At 33.7% G+C, this 23,537-nt stretch overlaps 4 protein-coding genes across 6 annotated transcripts; 2 read left to right on the forward strand and 2 right to left on the reverse strand.

The window, feature by feature from the left end:
• Window positions 301–8,895, reverse strand: LOC109359954 (monosaccharide-sensing protein 2-like). 2 transcript variants are annotated; one of them, XM_019604647.1, is made up of 7 exons: window positions 8,884–8,895; window positions 7,611–7,618; window positions 3,981–4,097; window positions 3,304–3,870; window positions 2,227–3,161; window positions 1,342–1,529; window positions 301–1,071 (listed from the first exon to the last, which is right to left on the reverse strand). In XM_019604647.1, the coding sequence occupies exons 3-7, from the start codon at window positions 4,057–4,059 to the stop codon at window positions 633–635; spliced, it is 2,208 nt and encodes a 735-aa protein (XP_019460192.1). In that variant the 5' UTR covers window positions 4,060–4,097; window positions 7,611–7,618; window positions 8,884–8,895; the 3' UTR covers window positions 301–632. The 2 variants fall into 2 exon arrangements, with proteins under 2 accessions (XP_019460192.1, XP_019460193.1); XM_019604648.1 differs by lacking the exons at window positions 7,611–7,618; window positions 8,884–8,895 and adding an exon at window positions 4,415–4,480.
• LOC109359605 (protein NLP2-like) lies at window positions 6,227–9,196 on the reverse strand. Its single transcript, XM_019604304.1, has 3 exons — window positions 8,566–9,196; window positions 7,124–8,279; window positions 6,227–7,026 (listed from the first exon to the last, which is right to left on the reverse strand). Exons 1-3 carry the CDS (start codon window positions 9,175–9,177, stop codon window positions 6,227–6,229), a joined length of 2,568 nt encoding a protein of 855 aa, XP_019459849.1. The 5' UTR covers window positions 9,178–9,196.
• LOC109359962 (photosystem I chlorophyll a/b-binding protein 3-1, chloroplastic) lies at window positions 17,147–18,689 on the forward strand. The gene is made up of 3 exons (XM_019604661.1): window positions 17,147–17,334; window positions 17,452–17,513; window positions 18,012–18,689. Exons 1-3 carry the CDS (start codon window positions 17,182–17,184, stop codon window positions 18,625–18,627), a joined length of 831 nt encoding a protein of 276 aa, XP_019460206.1. The 5' UTR covers window positions 17,147–17,181; the 3' UTR covers window positions 18,628–18,689.
• LOC109359963 lies at window positions 21,709–22,933 on the forward strand. Of its 2 annotated transcripts, XM_019604663.1 has the most exons (2): window positions 21,717–22,402; window positions 22,454–22,933. In XM_019604663.1, the coding sequence occupies exons 1-2, from the start codon at window positions 21,852–21,854 to the stop codon at window positions 22,566–22,568; spliced, it is 666 nt and encodes a 221-aa protein (XP_019460208.1). In that variant the 5' UTR covers window positions 21,717–21,851; the 3' UTR covers window positions 22,569–22,933. The 2 variants fall into 2 exon arrangements, with proteins under 2 accessions (XP_019460207.1, XP_019460208.1); XM_019604662.1 differs by having other exon boundaries at window positions 21,709–22,933.

The following is a 23,537-nucleotide window of genomic DNA, read 5'->3' on the forward strand; positions in this document are numbered from 1 at the left end:
ATCATCACTTAAGTACGGATGTGCATATTATGAAGACAAAATTTTTATCTTTATTTTAGCACTGTAACTAACTATAAACTGATTGTAAATTGAAGGAAAATAACACAGTGATGATTGGATGTGTTCCTTCCTATTTTTATTAATTATTACATCATCATGACCAGTGTATAAAAACGATTTTGTATTTTGTGGAGACGGAAAGCATTAACTGTGACTATCCAATACCAATAGTATGTGACACCATTCACTAGTATCAACAACAACTACAAAAAAACAGAGAAACAGAAACTGGTGAAGGAATAATTATAAGTTGAAGATTCATTCTTAATTGGGCACATTCACCTTCTTTGCCATATAACACCAACAACAACCAAGTCAATACTACTAGATATGGTCGGCTACATAGATCAAATGACATTGTAATGCTCTATTGTGCCGTATAACACCAGATAAAAGAAAATTACAGTTTCTGCATTAGCACACTTCACACAGGGAAAGGGGAAAGGGGATAAATCTTTTTTTCTTTTCTTCTTTTGTTTGGGGGCTTTAAACGGTAGATGAAAATAAGCACAATAATAATATATAATAAAAGAGCAAAACTTTCAGTTTGAGTTTGTGGTAAGCCAAAGTAATCAAGTGGCAACTTGAGGATGTTTTGCCCCAACAGAGAAGAACTCAATGATGACTTCAAGTGGCATGCCCTTGGTTTCTGGAACTTTCAAGAAGACAAAGACCCAAGCTATTGCGCACACCACTGCATACATACCAAATACACCACTCAGCCCTACAGAATTGAGCAAAACTGGGAGTGTGTATGTCACAATTATGTCGCCAATCCAAAAGGTAAGAGCACATATGGCAATGCAAAGTCCACGAACTCGAGTAGGGAAGATCTCTGCACATAGGATATTAGGAATTGGCCCAAATCCCATCACAAAGCAACAGAAGTACACAATAACACATATGGTTGAGATTGATGCATTCACTGTACTCCCCAAATCCACAAAACTCCCTAGCACTAATATCACCAGAGATGCTATCAACACTGGGATTGTAGTCAGCAGCAAAGTCCTGCATCACAAGAATATTACCAATGGAATTTTCCTTTACTTTGTGATAGTAATAAATTCAAACCCACATCATTATTGAAATATAACTCTAAACTGAAAAAGGTTATGTAGAGCACATTTAGGAATGCAAATGAAGAAGAAATAGTATTTTTCATGACAAAAATCCCTCTAACATACATCCAGCTTGTTGAAACAACACATATCAGACCATTCAAGCAATAAGCCAATAAGGCAGGACAGCACAGAATGATACGGAGAAGACGACACATACCTTCTGCCAGATATATCCATGAGCCTCATGGCAACAGCTATACAAGGCAACATCAGCAATGTTGTCAGAGTGCTTATGAGAAAAGATGCAGAAGTAGAACCAAGGCCCAAGTTTGAAAGGAGATAACCAACACCTGCCTGCTCAAGAATTTGAGGTGTATAGTAGAGGATACCATTTATACCAGAGAACTGCAATGTTCAAAGACAGTTAGATAACAATCTTGCATAGCTTTTCACCAGGAACTATTGTTTACACCATAATAAATAATAGTAATATTATTGCTGTAGTTAAAACAAAGAGTTCCAATGCATTTGAGATTCCAAAACTATTTCAAAGAAAATCGAATTGTTTTCACACCCCTTCGTATTTTATATTGAAAAGTGACTTACTCCAACACTAACTGAAACAATTCCAGTCGTATTAATTCTCAACAAAATATCTAAGCTTAAGTAACTATTAAGATATGCATTCTTCTATAAATCAATACTTGCAAAATCATTCTTTTAAAAAATTCAAAATCTACCAGCAGTGCCAAACACACCATTATTTGAAGCTCAAAGAAAATATGTATGAATGAACTGAGTACAGCCGGGCATCATATTGAATCTATATTTAAGTTGAATACAAAACTGTACAAAGCTAGGGGGTGGAATTAAACCCTGCCCTTGCCTGTTCATTGTTTTCAAGAAACTGAACAAGATGAAACAAGCACCGGTAAGCAACTTCGATAAAATGCAATGTAATGAACTCAACATGACAAGGCAAAAGAATATCAAATTACTGAAGGAAGACAATGATACAAGGCAATGTAATGAACTCATCAATACATACAATGCAATGTTACAATATCAAAAAACAGCAGAGAGGTGAAAAGGGTTTAATTACCTGCTGAAGAATTTGAATCCCCACCCCGACAATCAAGGCATGCTTCACCCCAGGTTCAAAAAGGTCACTCCAACTTGGGCCTTTTGAAGCTGTTTCAGATGGATGAATCATAGCTGGTCCAATTGGCTGTTCATGCACAAGATCTTTGCTACAAAGGGCTGACTGACTCACCAGAGCAGCAGCCTGGACTATCTCACCATCTGTTGCCACATCGCCACCTATAAACGAAACCTGAGACCCACGTCTAGTTCCAGGACCACCCTCTTGGTGTAAATACACTCTCTTGAAACCACCTTCCTTCTTTCCATCTGGGCCTTCTTTTTCAGACCATTTATATGCTAGCTGCCAACCACCACCAATCCCAGCAGGCTCTCCTTGCAAAAGACTACTTTGCCTCATACTTGAAAGGCTACCATGTGCAACAGCAGCAGCAGGATGTATGTCCTTATCCATACTTGTTGCTTGGCGTGAGATCAATGGACTATTCAAATTGTCATCAGAATCACCGGCAGCAGCATCGGACACATAATCATCACCCTCTCTGGATAGGGTTTCTTCATCCCAATCTTCATTCCTTGGTTGATTCCCACCCTTAATACTAAACATACTTCCAAAGTGTGGGAAAAGGGCACTTTGCATGCTTCCTGATTCTGGGAGCTTCTCATGAACACTACCAAATAGCTTGACTAGAGGATCCACTAGACCACTCGGATTTGTCATGCTTCCTTTTCGAGATACAAGGCCAATGGAACTTTGTCCGGTGGCTGGTCTGGCAACCCAGGACAGACCTTGCTCTGGCCCATACAATTTGATCTGATCTTTTTTGGATGATGGATCCTCTGCATCAGTGAATTCATTGGCTGGACCAATTATGTACTCTTCTATAGCTGTATCACCCCCAACTCCAAGACCCTCAACCAGCAAAGCCATTTCAGCTGCGATATCATATCATCCATTCATATGCACAACAAAGTAATTGTTAGTCATAAGATAGTTGGAAAAAAGCAAGTCTAAATGTGCATGCCTTGCCTAGACTAATTAGAGAGGGGGGAAGGGAGGGGGAATGAAATAAATTACCAGTGACATCTTCCCTGCTGCGAAGGCGTTGCAAAACCTTCTTGGCTTCAACCATGCGGCCTTTACTGACAAGCCATCTTGGAGATTCAGGCAAGAAGAAGAGGGTGAGGAGAAAATAAACGAAAGAAGGAATGGCAAGAACCCCCAACATGAGCCTCCAGCTTGGGGCGTTGGTGAGGGACATGCCAAAGACCATACAGTAAGATAAAAACATTCCAGCCGAGCCGGTGAACTGAGGAAGGGTATTGAGTGATCCTCTAATCTCTGGGGGAGCAGTCTCGGATATGTAAAGGGGAACCAAGGTAACTGCCAAACCAATTCCCAATCCATCGAGAAGCCTAGCAAATAGGAGGATATAAACATTGGGAGACCAGAGCATGACAATAGAACTAAGAAAATAGAGGACGGATGAGATTATGAGCATAGGACGGCGGCCGATCAAATCTGATACGGCACCGGAGCATGTAGTAACGACGGTGGCCCCAATAAGTGACATTGCCACAATTAGACCTTCAACAGTGGGTTCACTTTCTAATTTGAATTCCTTCTTAATGTACAAAATAGATCCTACAAATATAGATAAAAGAAACAAAGAAAGTATGAATATTTATATATGAAGAATGATGAATTATGGAGAATTAGAATAAGAATAAGAATAAGAATAGAATAGAATGAACCTGCAATTGTTGCATTATCCCATCCTTGAAGCAAGTTACCAATAGCAGCAGCAAGGGCAACAAGAACCGCTCCACTCATATTGTAATGAATGAAAATGGTTCAGAAAGTGTTATTCCCTGTGAAGGAAGGAATGAATAGATGATGAGTAACAGAGATGATTATATATTATTATAATAATGAGATGGGATCACAGATCCATAAGGTTGTCTATTGCTTTGTTTAGTTTGTTTGAGAAAAAGAAGGGTTTGGTGAGTTTTCTATTTTCTAATGATGAATCTCGTAATAGTGGTAGACCTACCATTACCATCCATATACAATTCAATTAGTTGCACATACTATTAGAATATAACATAACATAACATAAGATGATGGATCTCAAAGATAGATATTATTAGAATATGAGAAAATGAGATGGAATGATTCACATACTTACTTGTTGTTAAGGTTGTTGTTGTTGTTAATGTTGTTGGTTGTTATTATTGTTTACTGTGTGTCCTGTTTTTGATGCTAAAGAAGAGGACAGAGGGTTGGGCTGGGTTGGGCTCAATGGGAACAACTCACTAAGTCTCAAAAGGAAAACAAAACAAAACAAAACAAAACAAATCAAATCAAATCAAAGGATCACCACACACTTAACCCTTCAATATCGCTTCCTTTATACATATACATACATACTCACATTTTTCATCAACTTATTAATAAATCAATAAATCGTGCTTTGCAGTATCATTCATCATGCCATCATCCACATAGACATACATACATACTTCACTATTTTATTTCCATCACACTCATCTCCAACTCTACTCATTCCCTTTCATCCAATCTCAATCTCAATCTCATTTTTATTATTATTATTATTATTTCCTATGCTTCCAACCACCATGCTGCAACAATTACTATATGCATTTATTCAACACTCATGCTACAATTACTATATTTACCCATCATGCATTTTAATATTATTTTATTATAAGAATTTCCAAATTAAGCTATGTTCGTGCTTTGAAATTATATATAATATAAGAAAAAGCTTTGGCTTCAACATGAGGTCACATAGGAGTGCCATGAAGCATGCTATCCCACATAGAATATAGTTGGAATGAGCTAAGAAGAATAAGTCTATTATGTTTTGGGATGTTGAATTCCTCAATGACATTGTTTTCAGCAAATGACCCTATCAACTCCTGCAATAATGGAATTGATATCAAGCTTATAGAACAATATTATTTGCAAAAAGCATGCATTGTGTCACCAATTCTTAGATATGCTTAATAATAACATCCAAAACCAATATAAATAATTACATAAGAGTCAAGCTCAATGTTAATCATTGGTGTAATCCTAAAGCAATAAGGAAATAAACTTAATAGAACTTCGCTAGTTAAACAACACTCCATCAAATAAGATGAACATCAATATCACTATCTCTTAAACCAACAAGCCCAAAAGATACTATCAAACATACCTTCACTTTCAATTTAACAGGAGGACTAAATACAAAGAATACATTAGAAATAAGAAGTTCCAAACAGTGAGGCAGACCAACCCACTCCAACAAAGAGGGAAAATGCACATATTGCTAGAATTGTTAAACTAAAAAGCACTCCAATTATCAGATCCTCTTCTTGGAGTTTGGCTTTCTGATGAAGTCTTGAATGGCACTCCAATTTGTGGTGTTCTAATAAGAATTTGGCATGCTTTGTTAGGTAACTAAGTCTCTTAGCTACTAGGTGTTTCTTTTATTTTGTTGTGAGGATATCTTATCCTCACTTTGTACTATTCTCTTTTTCCTTAATGATTTTCATTTTTCTATAATAAAAATATTGACAAACACTGACCTTAAAGACAAGAATATTTGTAATCAGTAAGCTAAGAGTATGTTTCCACTAATTTCAAGATCAAATGAGCATCTAACCAACAATTGGAAATCATAAAAATCCTACCTTTGAGTTTCTTGATTGGTATCTTCGAGATGGTTGTTATATGCAGTACAGTGGGGTGGAGTAATAACAAAGACATCTTTAAGGCGTGTTAATGTTTAATTAGTTAGTGTTAGCATTTGAAGCAAGTTTGTTTAAAGAAAAGTAATATATTTTATGCATAAAAGAGAGAAGTAATATTAAAGGATATATATAAAATTGTTGTGACTTGTGATATTAAGGCAGCAGATGATGATAACTCTAATAATTTAACATAATTAAAACCATAAAAACATCCAACATCCAACATCCTTTGATCCTGTCTAGTTGGATGAAGGGCTGGTGCTGCTGCAACCACCAAACATAGCATTAGTATTATTATTAGTATTATTAGGAGAAGATTGAAAGAGTGAGAGCCTAATTGTGCGTCCTTGTGATGACCTATGCAAGTCTTTACACTCCTCAAGATCAGCATCACATGCTAATACAACCCACTCTCCTTCATCATCCAAATACTTCACTACAATATTCCTCATATCATTTATGCTGAAACGACTTCCTATCTCAACCTCCAATTCTCTGAAACTCCAATTTGTTTGTAAGCTAAATCTTATTTTTTCATCCACAAAACTAGCTTTCACTCTAAGACCTGCTGCCTTTGATCTTGTATCTTCTTGGATTAACAACTCTCTCTTCAGAAATGCATGATCATTAGGATGCCTTTCTGTCATCATTACAACATCATCAACTCCTCCATTGCTATTATTATTATTATTATTATTACTATTATCATTAGTGTTGTTGATCATCATCATAGTTGAAGCTGCAAAGTTCTGACTGCAAGCATCTCCATTATAAAACCCATTGTTGTTGTTATTGTCACACTCTGTCTTGGGATGATAAGCATGCATTTTGTTAGATGAATCAGAACGGGCACTAGCAGAACACAACTCTGGAAAACTGGTATAGAAAGAGCCTATCTGAATGGCACCCTCAGCACCCTGCACTGAATCAATCACCAGTTGAAGTTTCTTTAAAGAGTGTCCTACCTTCTTTATTTTCCTTGATGGCCACCTTGTTATCCCGTGCTGTCTGCATATCCTTTTCAGAGTTGTAGGACATACTGCATGCACCAATTAATTAATCATAACAACTTATATAATATAATTATTATATGTACACATGTGTGTTGTGTGTTGTGTGTTGTGTGTTGCACTGACCTCCAATACTCTTGGCAGCATCTTTGAGGCTTCCAGCAAAGTATTGTCTGAGAACTGGCAAGCTGATAGTCTTCTCTGCCTTGGTTCTTCTCTTCTCACCTGTCTTTCTCAAACCACAACCTGAATTAGTTGTTGTTGTTGTTGTTGTTGATGATGAACGCCTTCCACTAAATGAATAACATTCTTCTCCACCTCCACTACCAACCTCTACCGTACTTGCTCTTGATCTTGACCCTGAACTTAACTCACTAAATTCTGATGAAAACACTTCTCTTCTCTCTCCCTCCACCACCACCTCGTTACTCCCATCCCACTTTGTCACTTTGAACTCCTCTTTTGCCTCTTCCACTTCATACTCCAACGACACTGACACACCTTTCCCCTTCTCTTGTGCCTCCATCATATGTGCTATCCATGATGATGATGATTCTACTTGTGACGAACAACACGGGGTAGATGCAAATAATAATTTCTCAATCATATGAGCTTCTTCTTCTTTGTTGTATGATGATGATAGTAGTGGTGGTGGTGGTGGTGGTAGTGGCAAGGTGAATTCATCCTCAGTCACAACATGCAAGCTCCGACAAGCTTGTTGTACCAGCATGGACAATGATTTCAACATGTGCCTTTGCTCTTCAGGGTCATGGCAATCCTTTGGGAGGAAAAACTCCAAAACAAAATCAGCAGAACCAGTGTAGACACTCCTAAGTGGAATGGCAACAGCAGCATGCAACCCAAACATGCTTGCATGGTGACAAAGAGGATACTCAGCTTTGCTAAAGGCTGTGATGTCAATAGCAAAACAAGGTTTGGCTGTAGTGAAGGCTGTTCCAACTATTCCTTGGCCTCTGAATAGGTGATATTGTGAGCATGCTTCTTGGAATCCAAGCATGTCTAGATCTGCAACAAAACATGCTGAATCTACGGTTGATACACAATACACATAATTCTGATCAGTGGTTGAATGGCCACAACCACACTTGCCTTGCTGGATGCAAGGTGCCCATGTGAGTGCTAAAGGTAAATTGTGTGTCTTGCACACTGATGTCAACACATCTACAATCTCATCCAGTGCTGCTTGGTACAACTCATCATATACCTTTACAGAAGATGGTGGAATGAAGTTTTGATGACAACTCCTAAAATCAGCAGCACCCTGCAATAAATTAAATCGTTTTCAATTGAATCAATAACTAGTACTTCAAATCAAATATAAGACTAATACAATATTCGGTTAAGCATTAAAATTCGAGGATTAAAGAAAAATTAAAGCATCAATATATATAGAGTACTTTTCTTATGTTATGAAGACCACACTACACACACATATATATATACTTGGTGTTGAGAATCTAAGAGGGGTGAAAGTTTAAGGCAAATAAAAATAAGATAGATGGATGGTATTAACTACTAATTACTAAAAGAAGGAAATAGTTAATTACGTGGTCGAGAGGAATGGAGAGATTGTTGTCAATAAGTTGTTGTGGGCGATGATGATAGTTGATGAAAGATGAAGAGTTATGGTTAGTAGTAGTAATCTCAAGGAAACCAAGGCATGTAGCAGTGCCACGTTGGAAGACAGGAAGGGACAAACATCCTCGTACATCGTACTGTTGCAATTGATGATGAACCCGCGGGTAATCCTGGCTTCTAAAGAATCTAACATTTGAGTTTGGATTTGTTGAAGTGACCACCAAGTCATGATTAAACTCAAAGCCTGATGATCTGGTGCTTTGGGGGACCCATATCTGAATGAGGACGTTGGTGTTCTTAGTGTACTCTTTCAAGTATCCAACAGAAACCACTAATCTTTCTTTCACTGAAGATGATGTTGAAGTTGATGATGATGATGTTGGCCCTATCCACCATCTCTTACCCACAAATGATCCTCCATTAATTTCAATATCTTGTTGCTGCTGAATATGGTCTCCATCTGTTGTTTCCACCCAGCAACCTTCTGCTAATAACTCATCTGCCAAATCCGCTGCTTCATCCGTGTCTGATGAGAAGCTCCCAAACACACCAGAATTGTGAACTAGGGCACTATATTCCATCTTCTTTCTAATTTAATTGCTTAATATATATGATCCTACAATTTTACATTATATCACAAAATATTCATGTCAGTTAAGTTCAATGACGTTAGTGAGGAATGTCTCTATATATATACGGACTGAGAGAGATGGCTAGGGCATGGAAAGTTAAGTACATGACACATAGACTCACCTGTTGGTCTTGAAGGGGGGTTGTATCTTATGGTGGTAGAAGTAGTACGTATGATTTTGGCAGCACTTACTAGTTTATATACTCATTCAATTGATGATGAGTATATATGGGTTCCAAATGGAAAATTAAAATGAGAGGTTGAGAGAGTCATGGTGAGAGTAAGAATATATATATATATATATAAATTAGGAAGGAGAGTGAAAGTGAGAGAGAAAGAGAGAAAGAGAGAAAGTAAGAATAATTATTAAATGGAAAGTGTTGGGATACAAATTGCAAAGTGGCTGCTATGTCTGTCTGCCTAGCCATGTCATATACAGTCTCACCACTATGTATGAATGTATATGTGCATCACCGGCTATGCAATTTAATTATTATGTATAATATATAAATATACATACAAACAAATGCTCTCTCCATGCGCCACATGGCAATCGTATACATACATTTATCAAAGGATTATTGCTTACACATGCACGATATCGGTGAAAATGATGTCTCTACGATATCATTATTCAAGATTCTTCTCACTCTCTTTCATTCGTTAATTCATTCATAGCTAGGCATCTCTACTCCACCAATAACATAAATTATATACTAATAATTACCATCCACTGTAGTTAAACCTTGGGCATGCTTATATTACTTGAAAACGATAGGAAAAGGGAATACTTTTTATTGCTTCATTTAAGATTCTAAGACAACTCATACAAATCACTTTCACTTAACCGTTAATTCTACCTACCTAGACACCTTCTTTAATTTCCTCAAACTATTTAATTCAAACCTAAATAAAGACTAAATATCAAAATACAAATCAAGAATTAACCAAATAAATTCATGCTCCTTTTTATTTACTATATAAAACAAACTTCTGACAAAACACAAACAAAACTAATTATCATAAAATTGTTTCTTAACAAACAAAGTCCAACACAACTTATAAATAATTGTATTCTTTAAATATAATGTTAGGGTTTGATCTATTTCAAGTTTTTAATTAAAAAGGATTTAATGATAAAGACAAAACCTAATACGATCATCTCTATTTCATGTTTTCAAACTCTTATATAGGAGGGAAAGACAAACTGTGTCATAGTAAATGCTTATATTGAAAGATAAAGCATCCGATCAATAAATTGGTGCAATGAGTATTAAAATAATTTACTTTTTATAGCCAATCTAGACGCACTCTTTAATCATTAACCACTTAAGGTACATTTTTTCGGTTACAACCACTTAAAAGCTATTTTTAATTAATGGGTAAAAAAGTTGTATATAACAAATATTTAAATGTATTGCTGCCATGTGTCAAGAAAAGGATCACCGTACAAACAAGGCCAGCTGCATGTATTTATCTTAATTACCTTCACAGCTGCATGTCTTAAAATATGTATTAATGTTGTTTACTTGTTTATGTATTAATGTTGTTTACTTGTTTATGCATTTCTATCTTCACATCAAATATACTAACTACTATTCGATCTCCTACCTTCACCTACCTTACAATACAAGTAATAATAACTTTCTCATATTTATTCAGAGCAATGGATTAAAAAATTACTGAAAATAATTTATGCCCTCACGAGCACAGATGACAGCAAGAGGTGATCGAGTAATGGGGACTCTTGCCGGCAAACTTCCGTAATTTATTTATATCATCAATATATCTCGGCTTGCCATAAATGTTAGATGACTTATTAATTGTGTAAGAAAATTTTACTAACAATACCTTAATATTACATTTAAAAAATATATTAAATGGAGAATAAATAAAATTACATTCTAGCTATATATTCATTATATAAGTGGTATTGGCAATTATGGTCGTCTTGCACGTGCCGTTCCCCTATGGTGAGTATGAGCATGCCAATTTTTAAATAATACATTAAATCATGCCCTATCCATCCTAAACATGGATAGAGAAGCTTGCGGGCTGCCCTAATTAACAATATATTATTTAATTAACTCAAAAAATAATATATTCATTTAAGCTTGCGGGCTGCCCTCAAATGAGTATCAAGTAACTCAAAAAATAATTAAATAAAAGTTAAATACTCATTTAAGTTTTTTATATTAATTTTTTTTATTTAACCTATATTTAAAATTTTTAGTGTACATTTTAGATTTTTCAATTTTTAGGACTAAATTGGTAAAATCAAAAAATATGAGAGACTAAAATGATTATTTACTTTTGAATAAATTTATCTTCAAGGTAGTTATTTTAAGATTTTTATCCAATAAGTGACAATTAAAAGACATATATTAGGTATTGAAAATATAATTTCCGAATTTTAGCACACACAAAAAAATTATTTTTCACTATCAGCAATTTAGTATTGACACAACTGTATCCTCAATTTACACTAGAAACTATTGTAGTTAAAATAAGCATGAACGAAACTAGTGTAGTTAAAATAAGCATGAACGAAACTAGTGTAGCTAAAATAAGCATGAACGAAACTACTGTAGTTAAAATAAGCATGAACGAAACTACTGTAGTTAAAATAAGCATGAACGAAACTATTGTAATTCCTTATCACTAAATTGAATCTCGGCAAAGCTTCCTTGTTGTCGTTAGCGCTATTAGACCACCAGACCTTCCATTTCCACTAACTAATTACAAATTATCAAAATAATATTATTAATTATCTTAAAGTGTATAGAAAATTATGATGAACTTTATTGTTCCTCTCATGCTCTTTCTTTTTTATTATTAGTTGCTTGTTAATTGCAAATAATGTGGTTAAAGTAGTATAACGTTATTTTTCAATTCAACATTGTAATACCGCATTTGGAATTTGGAATCCTCATGAATCATGAAGAGATAATATCTGATTATGCATATGCGTATAGAGCACATTATCAGAATGAGGTCATCACATCAAATCTTCTACTAACAAAAAGATGATTAGTAGAGAGATCAATCAAACTTAACTTATTATTACTCTCACTAAAACCAGCCGATGTATGTTTTTAGAAATGAGGATTTAGTAAGATAAATAATTAAGTTATTATCTATTATGGAGCAAATACTATATTTAATATTATAAGAAAAAATCATATCTTACTACAATTGTGCTCACTAGCTAGTGGGTCGGACCCTTTTGCATGTCCACTCAAGTGTCCCTATTGCAAATGTCCACTCAAGTGAGTCTAATACTCGATAAAGATTACGATATATGACAATCGTTTTTAATCGTTAGGTTTCTCCTCTTAATCCAATACTTGAAAGTTAATTGAGGAGAGGAGTTGTATTCGTTATTAATGCATTAAATTTGAGTATTAAAAAGTCATCTAAATGTACACATTATCTAAGCTTTCCTACATGATGAGTGGGTGATGATATTACCACATTTGAGTTTTAAAAAGTATAAGATATGTGATGCTTTTTCTTGTTAAACTAGAAAGGCACTCGAGTTTGGTTTTTTTGTTTTTTTTACTGATGCCTAATATGGATAACATTTCCAACCCCTAACTTGTTAGTAATCTCTCGTGAAAAATTCAAAAGACTTTAAACGAGTACACAATTGTAAATGAAATTAAGTTGTATTTTTAGTTATTGTTTCTTAACTCTGAATAATTTTTTTGTAGTGATCTCACCAAATTTAAGGAAAACAATAATTTTTTCAAAACAATAGGCAGTTTATTAATTGAATAAATGAAGTGTGAAAACCCCTTTAAAACTTTGGCCGGCAAGTTTTGACATGAAATGATAATAATAACAATAATGAGATCATAGCATTCACAATTCTTAAGCTAATAAAAATCAAATAATGGAATGGTTATCACTTACTCATTTGATTGACAAGCAATAACTTAATTCTCCTATTATTGGGCCATGATCATGAGTTGTGTCGCAGTCTATCATATTCAATGATTATTTAATTAAGAAAGCATGTTAATGTTTGCAGAAAGTGATTTAATATTATATAGTTGTGGATTAGTCATTGAAAACGAAATAAAATGTTAATAAATTGAATGTAAGACGATAATAAATTAAAGTTTGATGGTGAACCATGGAAAGCAGAGAGAACGTTATTTATATAATTATTATTACTACTTTTTCTTTTTTCTTTGTTGATTGAAGCTCCTTTCTCGATTAATTATGTGATTTGATGGAGAAATTGTAAGCGGCGAATTGTTAAATTTATTGATAATAGTTGGTATGTAGATTCGAGAATGAAGAAGATTTTTATGAGTTATTACATAAAGTTTTGGTATTAAAGCAGTGATCATGGTCCAATAATCTGTTGTAATCTTTGAAAGATTCGATACTGAACCAATCATTTAGTTACAGTGACGTTAGAACCCAGTCAGATGCTGCTGTACATTTTCAACTCAAACCCCACTTCCATATATTCTTCCCACTATTTCTATTCTACCTAAACGAGCCGAACCGAGTCAAACCAAAATTCAGTTTGATAAGGATTGATTCGGTTCATTATCAGTCCTAATTCTACCCATATATATCTCCGCTCAATAGCTATATATTGTATTAACAGGAGGATATGATTGATCAGTAATATATAAGTATGCATGGTCAGAAGATAGCATTCCTAATGTTTCAGATTCTCACGTTAATCATAGATACAATTTTAGCTATGTTTCGGATTTCCATATCTTATATATAGAGATGCTACCACAATTAGCATTTCATTTCTATTCTCTCTCTCACACACACTTTTATTGAATGCCTAATATAATGCTTATTTTCCTTAAATAAATAGCATTAAAATGGTGGTTTTGGCTAAGCAATAATACAATTAATTTTGGGTAACTTCTCAATTAAACATATCAAACGTGGAATTAGTTTATGGGATAATTTATGCGTATAAGAGTAGGTGGGTACAAGTATATTTAAAGGGCGTGGATCATAGGTATATTTTCTGAGTGCAAGACTTAGGAGTGAGCATGAGTCGAGTAATGTTTGTCATTTATTCCACTATAAATGTTAGTCAAGTCATTTTTTAAATCTTGATTTGTTCCAATACTCAAAACTAGCCCGATCATAAATGACGATATAATCAGCCTTTGAACTCGATCTCAACCTTAGACCATATTAAATATGATACATATCTATTTTGGATGAAGTTTTCTCATATTACTTATTATTAAGAATATCTAATTTGACATATAAAATTATATGTATTTATATTGTTAATCATGCATATATGATAAATGAGTGACCTTGAGATGAATTGGTCGGGATTGTGTCTAATTTTTTAATTTGAATACAACCTTAGACCCAACAAGACCCAACCATATTCTAACTCAATTATAATCAAATCATACTGGGTGAGTGATATGATTGGTCTTGCCACCCCTACTTTTTAGGGTTCACAGTGGTTAAGAAGACCTCCAGATTTATAGAAATTACTTATACCAACAGTTATTAATTTTAGAAAATAGTGTAATATTTATGTATTTTTAGTGTAAAAATATATACATTCAATATTTTTTAATTTTCATTTACATTATTTTTTATGAAAGATTAATAATGATTAAACATAATGCTGAATAATGGAGTAACAATGAAAATATAAATGCATAAATATTGAGATTATAGGAGCAAAAATAAGACATAAAAATACATGATGGTGTACAGTGTACACGCCCATGCATGGGTCTGTTCCCAAATCCAATTGTAAGGCTAATCACAAATCTTGGCAACAACAAAATTGTAACTGATAATTGATACCTTATTATATTTAACACATGATATGTCGTAATTATTAGAATAATTATCATATCTATATCCGTTTCCTTCGATAGTATATAAGATTGCAATTTGGCTAAGATATTAATTAAGATGATATTGATGAATGATTATAGCTTGGGAGGATACTACTACTACTCTCGTATATGATATTATTATTACAATTAATATATAGAAGCTGACTTGTTTCTACACCGACTATATCTTGCTTTTGTAATTAATTAACCATATTTATTTTTTCCATAATTAATAAATAAATAGTAGATTTTTGTTTGAAGGGCCAGCGATGGATATTCACATATATTAGTGATGAATCTAAATCACGTCTGCAATGTAGATTCTCTCCTTTGTATTTTATTAGCAACAAGAAGACCTTGTCTAAATCCTCCAACACCTACACTAATTATTAACAAATAAATACGTCTAATGAATCAGATCTGTATCATCAAATTAGATACTACACTGTTAAAGTTGTTAGTTGATTTCAGTTTATTAGTTTTATTAATATTGTTTTCGTTAATCGATTAAGAATTTAATCAATCGATTAACTAGTTAGTTATTAGTTAGACATTGTAGTATATAAATGGTGATTCCCTTATTCCTTATAACTCAATTCTATATAGAAAATTTTCATTTTCTCATTCATGATTTTGTTTCATACTTCTTGATTCATCAAGAAGCTTTCTCTTCATGGATTTTCTCATCCTTTCTTTCTTGCTTTATCAAAATTCATGCATAGCTCTACCATTTTAACATTCACCTTACCCGTTTCCTTTCATCTTTCATTTCATTTAACTACACCTAAGACTAATTTAAAAGAGGCATCTTTTATTAAAAAAAGTTTCTAACACGTGTCTAGGGCACATTTTAAATTAACCAAAAAATGGTAGTTTTGCTTTGAGAATTAGTGCATACATCATTTCATTTTTTAGTATACATTTTTAAAAGAGATGTTCGATTTATATAAAGTTACTAAATCATTCATTTGTGTATACATTTTTTATTTATTAATAATAAATAATGATCACATGTCCTAAAATAATCATATTTTCATGCCCCTGTCCAATCAAATTTTAATAAGTAATATAAAAATGTTAGTTTATATTTTTATAATTCTTTTTTTTAATTATGTGTCATTTTTTAATTAGACATGAACATCAATAATGTGTATTCACCAATTCCCGATATACAAATTTATCTCTTTTTGAGTAATTGAAAATAAGTCATAGAACATATATTAGAAAAGCTCATAAATGATTTACTATTATTGAGACATAACAAGGATGTGGATTAATATGGTTTCAAGTGAGACAATGTGTGAGTGTCAATAAAGCAATTGTATTTTCAAAATCACAAACTTGAGATAATTGTTTAAATAGATTAATTGATTTGTAGTTGATCTAAGTGTTTTGGGGGTAATTAATAGAGCAAAGGATATTATAATGAATGGTTTATAGTGGTAATTAATTATAAGGTTAATAAAGAGGCAAGCTGAAATAGAAAGAGATTGAAATTGAAGTGAATAATATGTGGAAGAAGGAAATCGGGTTTGTGTATGGTATTTGATTGGATATAGATAAGAAGAGATAGGATTTATTGAGACATGTGATTTCACTCGTAGAAGAAAGGCATATGAATACCTTGAAGGAGGATCCTCTGTCACTAAGAAACTACATATTCATATACTAAATTAATTAAACATCACCATTTAGTATAAAAAAGTTACTTTATTATTTTATAATTTTTCTTTTCAAATAATTGACAATTTATTATTGGATTGAGACATAATGAGATATAAAAAAGTTGGACATGTAATCCCATTAGAACACCTTGGTAGCTAGTTACCACTCACTTATTCACAATAATAATATGATCCCTTAGCTTATCCAACCAACTCATGATATTATATTACGTGTGTAGTGATGGTTGGATAACTAGATCCTCACCTTACTCTTCCATTCATTTTCCACCATAACTTGAATTCAATGCTCCCACTACCTTGGGCCATAACAACTATCCTTTACCTTATTCCATATCTTCTTCTTCTTCTTCTTCTTATTTACCTTTAATTTGCCTTATTATTATTACTCACTGCACAAAGGACTCAAACTTATACATGGCTACACAACCATTCGTATCCTCTTCATCTCTTACCTTCTCATCTCACGCTGTCAAACACAGTCTTGGACCTAGACCACTCCAATATCCATTTGGGTTCTCCAAAAAGGCTTCCTTTTTGGTCAAGGCAGCTTCTACCCCCCCTGTCAAGGTCACTCTCTCTCTCTCTCTCTCTCTCTCTCCTTCTCACATTCTTATTACTCAATGTGTCTGTGTGTTTTGATCTATATTTTTACTAAAAACTCTTCCTCTTTCTATTGGAGTTCAGCAAGGAGCTAATAGGCCCTTGTGGTTTGCATCAAAGCAGAGCCTCTCATACTTGGATGGAAGGTATATTCATATTCCATCCTGGCTACATAAATTCTTTTACTTCAATGTCTGTGAAGCTAAGAACCTATTTAATATAATGAATAGTATTATGCTATCCACACTTGCATGTATTACTTTACACTTACACAGTTGTCTCAGCTTCATTATAGGTAGTCTCACATCATTTCTTGAATACTCACACTTTGGTTGTGATGCGCACCAAACATTATTATAAAATGTTATCATTTGATAGATAGAATATATATAACATGGTATCAACTGTTTTGATTAGCTAATTAATCTAGGATTTGATTTATAATTACATACATTATTACGTGATTCTGTCATGTCAGAAATGCATTCAGTTTACATTTTCATTCTATCTCATGTCTCTATTCTTAACATAATATAACAGTATGTGTTCTTCAACAGGTAGCTATATATGCAACTTAGTAGAGAGTAATAGTTTAAAGGTACTGCTGCTAGAATTGATTTTATGTGTCATCATTTAATTTGCAGCCTACCTGGCGACTTTGGATTTGACCCTCTAGGCCTCTCAGACCCTGAAGGAACAGGAGGGTTCATTGAGCCAAGATGGCTGGCATATGGTGAAATCATCAACGGGCGCTTCGCAATGTTGGGTGCAGCCGGTGCTATAGCACCTGAGATCCTTGGCAAGGCTGGTCTTATTCCTGAGGAAACAGCACTCCCATGGTTCAAAACTGGTGTGATCCCACCAGCTGGAACATATGAGTATTGGGCAGACCCTTACACACTCTTTGTGTTGGAGATAGCACTCTTTGGATTTGCAGAGCACAGGAGATTGCAAGATTGGTACAACCCTGGCTCTATGGGGAAACAATACTTCTTGGGGTTAGAGAAAGGTTTGGGTGGTTCAGGTAACCCGTCTTACCCGGGAGGACCTTTCTTTAACCCTCTTGGTTTTGGTAAGGATGAGAAATCTTTGAAGGATTTGAAGCTGAAGGAAGTGAAGAATGGGAGGTTGGCTATGTTGGCAGTGTTGGGTTACTTCATTCAAGGTCTGGTGACAGGAGTTGGGCCATACCAAAACCTACTTGATCACCTGGCTGACCCTGTTAACAACAATGTCTTGACCAGTCTCAAGTTCCATTAAACAATGATGTATTATATAGTGTTACATACTCTTTCTCATATTGGTTGTTGTTTGAAAAACTCTTGTATTCACTCTTTTGTGTCATGTGGACATTTTGTAATTCCTTGGTGTACGTAGCATTGTAAGAAATTAATGAAATGGAAATACTGGTGTAGCCCCCTTAAGCATTTGTTAATACTTAGATGGATCAAGCGAGAGTGTCTTTAAGTCTTTAACTACACATAACTAGTAATCATTTCATATTCATACTTAGATGAGTAGTGTTAATAGATGAGTAGGGTGAGTTCTATTACTTCAACATCTAACATATCTCTTTCATATATCTGTGTATATATATATATATATATATATGGAGCATCCAAAGCCCAATGTTCAGAATCATCACTACATATATTTACTGAAAAGCCAAACATGAAAAATACCTGCAAGTCTAATATATTGTAGGCATGCATGACCTGAAACATCAATGTGTCCAATAACCATTATTTACAATGAAACGGTAATGATAGATACCTATGGTCAGTGTTTTCACAATATGCATGCACTATCCTCCGCTGAAGCCCCTTTGTATTGAGATTGAAGCATATACATGTAGCTGTACCTAATCATACAATATCTTCACTCAGAGACATAAACTTCACTTTTTTGATCTGTCTATGTTTTTAAAGGGATTCAGCTACAGGACACATCAATTGGTACACAACATACATATTTTATATACAGGCTTAAAAGGTATGTTTTGTATAGTTTCTTTCTAAGAAGAAGGGGGTGACAAACCCAAGTGATTAAATTCTCTCACGACGGCAAAGCCTTGCATCTTTATTAGTGTATAGCTGGTTTTGCGAATTTAAGATACAAAAATAGCATGACAAGATTCCAAAGTTTAAACAACGTAACCATGTGAAAAGCTAAGTTAAGACATTGATATATTCTTGCTTAGGCATTTGGAAGTTATACAAGTAGGGCCATCCCTTTCATCATTTCCCTTAAGTATCTATCTTCCCATGTGCTTTGTTTTATATTTCTAAAATGAGTGAGTATAATAAGTGGTAGTAGAGCATTATCTTAATCCACTAAAGTTTTGTATGGAGGAAATGGGCATCTCCAATTCATGATAACAAGCTCTAATTGAGTATAAATGATTGCCAATTTTTGCTACTCTCACATTTACTTGCTATATATGTGAGATTATAGGATGTTTAACCGACAGAAAAATGCACTCAGAAATTATAAAATGAAGCTTTTATTTAACCATGGTGGAAAAGTCATTTTCCAAACACAGACTTAGTGATCGACTATAATGACTAAAAATGATAATGAATAGAGCAGCCATACTGTACAACACATCATATGGAATATGCTAGTTAAACAAAAGAAGAAAATTAATTAATATTGGAAAGATAAGTAGAGTATTTTTAAAACATTATTTTCTTAGATAAAATTTCACTTTTCTCATCTTTAAAGTTAAACAATGTTTTTAGGACCCTGATCATCGTTTGCCTAAAAAATCACTTATTCTATTAGTCTTTTGTTGTTGCTATAATAAGTTAAAATAGAGGTCGGTGTTGAGAGCATGAAGCAATGAAAGTAATTGTTTTATTAGAGGGTGCATCAACAGGAGCTGTATTTTGTAATAATGGATATATATTTGCATTTTTGAGATGCTGGATCAAGTGGCATTAATGTATTGTTTCTATCGATAAAACAGAAGTAATTTTATTTTATTGTTTGGCTAGTAATGATGCATGTGCAATGAGAAAGGGGAAATATTCGCCAATGCCATCACTACATATAACATATATTGCCTTCCAAACTCTGTTAAATAACTGTTATAAAAAACAAACTGTTATAAAAAACATTCACATGATCTGCACTTTTTGTATCACATTCACATCATAAAAGGTATTGTTGTGTTATAAAAAAATCTTCTAAACTAATGTTAAATTTATTTAGCACCTTTAAAAAATCCTTACAGTTAAACTAATTAATGATAATTATATTGGCTGTTTCTCAGAAATTATAAAATGAAGCTTAGCCTTAGAATGAGTAATATATGTATATATATATATAGTAGAGTAGCATGGTCCCCTACAAGCTTTTTGAATTGAAATTGACAATGAATGACAAAACATTCCAAAGTTGTATCCCAGCAGCACGGCAATGGTAGTCGAATTTGGTTTCTTAGGTTCCATTTTCTAAGAATAAAGCTATCAACTCAAACTTCGAAAACAAAAGTAACACTTTACTTAATTATTTTTTATAACATAATGCAGGCTTGTCCAAAAATAAATAAATCTCTTTACGCAACTATCCTTAGCAAATGGTTCAAAAAGTTGATAGCTTTAGCTACCTAGCTAGTTGCTTCCTTCTTCAAAAAGTGTTTATTAATACTATAATAAATAAGGTGCTTTTAGTGAAAAGATTAATTAATTAGCTTATTTATAGTCAAATAAACTAGTTTATTAGGTCTATATAAGATGTATAAGTATGATAGTAGTGGGGTATTGCAGAAGTGGAAAATTGTACAAAGGGCTCTTCTTTATTGATTAAAAATGGTGGCATGGAAGTTGGAGAGAAAATGGCATGTGGTGAGTGCAGGTGTCAGCACATGGCTTCTCTAATTCCAAGCTCTTTAAATGGTAAAAAATATATATATGATATGTATTATGGGGAAAATGAAACTAAGGTTTTGGGTGGGTTTTTCAAGAGAATCATCAGTTAAGTTTGTAGCTTCAAATTGGTGTTACAAAGGGAAGCAAACACCATTATTTTTTTGGTCCAATATAGTCATGCGTGACTCTTTCATGACGGAAACTTGATACACATATTATAACATATAGATCTTAATTAGGCTACAACTTTGCTTCTCTACTTCATAGACTTCTCTACTTGTTTTGCCTACCACAATTCCATGTTAGATAGAGTACACAGGAGCTTCTAGAATAGGCTTCCACTTCAAAACCAACCCTTGCTCCTTAATTAACTCATTTCAGAAGTAGTACTCTAACATTCCATTGCCATTTCCATTTCCCTTACTTTAAGTATATCCCCCTAGTAGTATACCTATATTAACTATTCATTTCATCTGATCTAAGTTAATTAAAGGCTCCATTTATTATATTATTATTACTCTTTTCATTTGTTTTGTTTTTAGTCTTCAGACAAATACTACTTTTAGTCCAACTCACAAATCAATAGGCTTCTTCTTTTGCAATTAATTCATCATGGGGTGGTGGGAAAGCAATGTTGCTGCTAATCAAATGCTGTATTATTTTTGCTTCTTATTCAATAACAATACACCTCCTTCATGGATGGCTCTTGCTACTCTCTTTCTGCTTTTTTCAAGTTACCTACTGCTTCTGGGTTTTGGGTTTTTTTCTATCCTCTACACATCTCTACTACTGATTTTGTCTACTACTGTTGTTATTCTATACAGTACTGTCTCAAAGCACAAAGCAGTATATGTTGATAACTTAGTACCAGAAGAGAAGGATCTAATTAGTTTTGAAGATCAGGAGAGCTCATCAGATCAAAAAGAAAATTATGCTGCACCAACACTATTGCAAAAGCATGGATCAACAGAAGAAAAAGAAGGACAAGAAGTTCATAAACCAGATTTGTTATCATCTGAGAGTGAATGCCAAGACCAATATCAGTTGTGGACTTCTGATGAGTCTGAAGTGGGTTGGTCATTCCAATATGATGTAGATGACAACTCAGATGGTTCAATTTCTGATGAGGAAAGTCTTATAGAAATTGCACTTCCAAGTGGACAGTGTAGTTTGCAGCATAAGAAGAGAGAATTATCAGCTGAGGCTCTTCTCAGCCAACAGACTATAATAAGGGAGTTCCTAGCAGAATTTAATGAGGAAGAAAACTTAATTGAGATTGACATATCCATGGGTTCCATCAAGTATTCAAGGTTTGAAATAAAAGCATAACTATTTAGTTTTGCAGTAATCTACTTGAGGTGAGGTGAAGTTGTTTATAATCCAAAATGCATATTCACACCCCTTATTAGCCATTTGCAAAAAAGTTATATATTACAAAATTATGATTGGTTCAAGGGGAGAATGAATAGACATTTGAGAATATATATATATATATATCAATAACCTCAATCCTCTACTTTCTGTTTTAAAATATGAAGAACTGTTAGTTGAACACTTTTTTCATCACCTTTGGTTGGATTTGGAATGTAATACTTACTATAAGCTTATTGTTTTGTTATAAGAGTATTAGGTTGTGTTTGAGCCTTCTGTATATTCCTCCCAGACATTGGATACCCCTAAAAGCGCTTGTATCACTCATGAGTAGTTATGACTTTCCTTTTTAACTTCTTTGTTTTCTTTAAAAGTAATAAAATTAAAGTTGAAAAAGGTTATTCTGATGGAACCGTATAACAGGGTTTTACATCTATCGAATGTTATATTTATGCTTTTTCTTATGCAACTTTCATCTTATCTATTTCTTTAAGGTGCCAGATTTCTTCACCTATAGCTCACTCACTTAAATTTCCAACATAATCAATCATGAGTTAATAATTATTTTTCTTTGCAAATATTCTCTAACTCTCCTCTGATTGGTTATTTCGTGAGTGGCTTGAAAGATATAATTTGCCTAAGCATATGGAGAAAGAGTCAAGTATTAGATACAAGTTTGGACCAAACATCAAATTTAACTTTGTCACTCGTTTTCTAGTGTACTTCTCTCTCTCTCTCTCACACACACACATAATTTAAAAAGTACTCATGCATGCTTATAAAAACTATAGTTATGCTTATTGTAAACCTTCATGTATGTGAAAGTACTTGTGGGAAATGACAGCTTTGGAGTAAACACTTGAAGTTGCAATATCTTACTGAAACTACTTGACTGAGGAACCGTCCTAGACTAGGATTAATTTGTTT

Source organism: Lupinus angustifolius, chromosome LG11 (genome assembly GCF_001865875.1).
Source record: "Lupinus angustifolius cultivar Tanjil chromosome LG11, LupAngTanjil_v1.0, whole genome shotgun sequence".
Classification (NCBI taxonomy): Eukaryota; Viridiplantae; Streptophyta; class Magnoliopsida; order Fabales; family Fabaceae; genus Lupinus; species Lupinus angustifolius.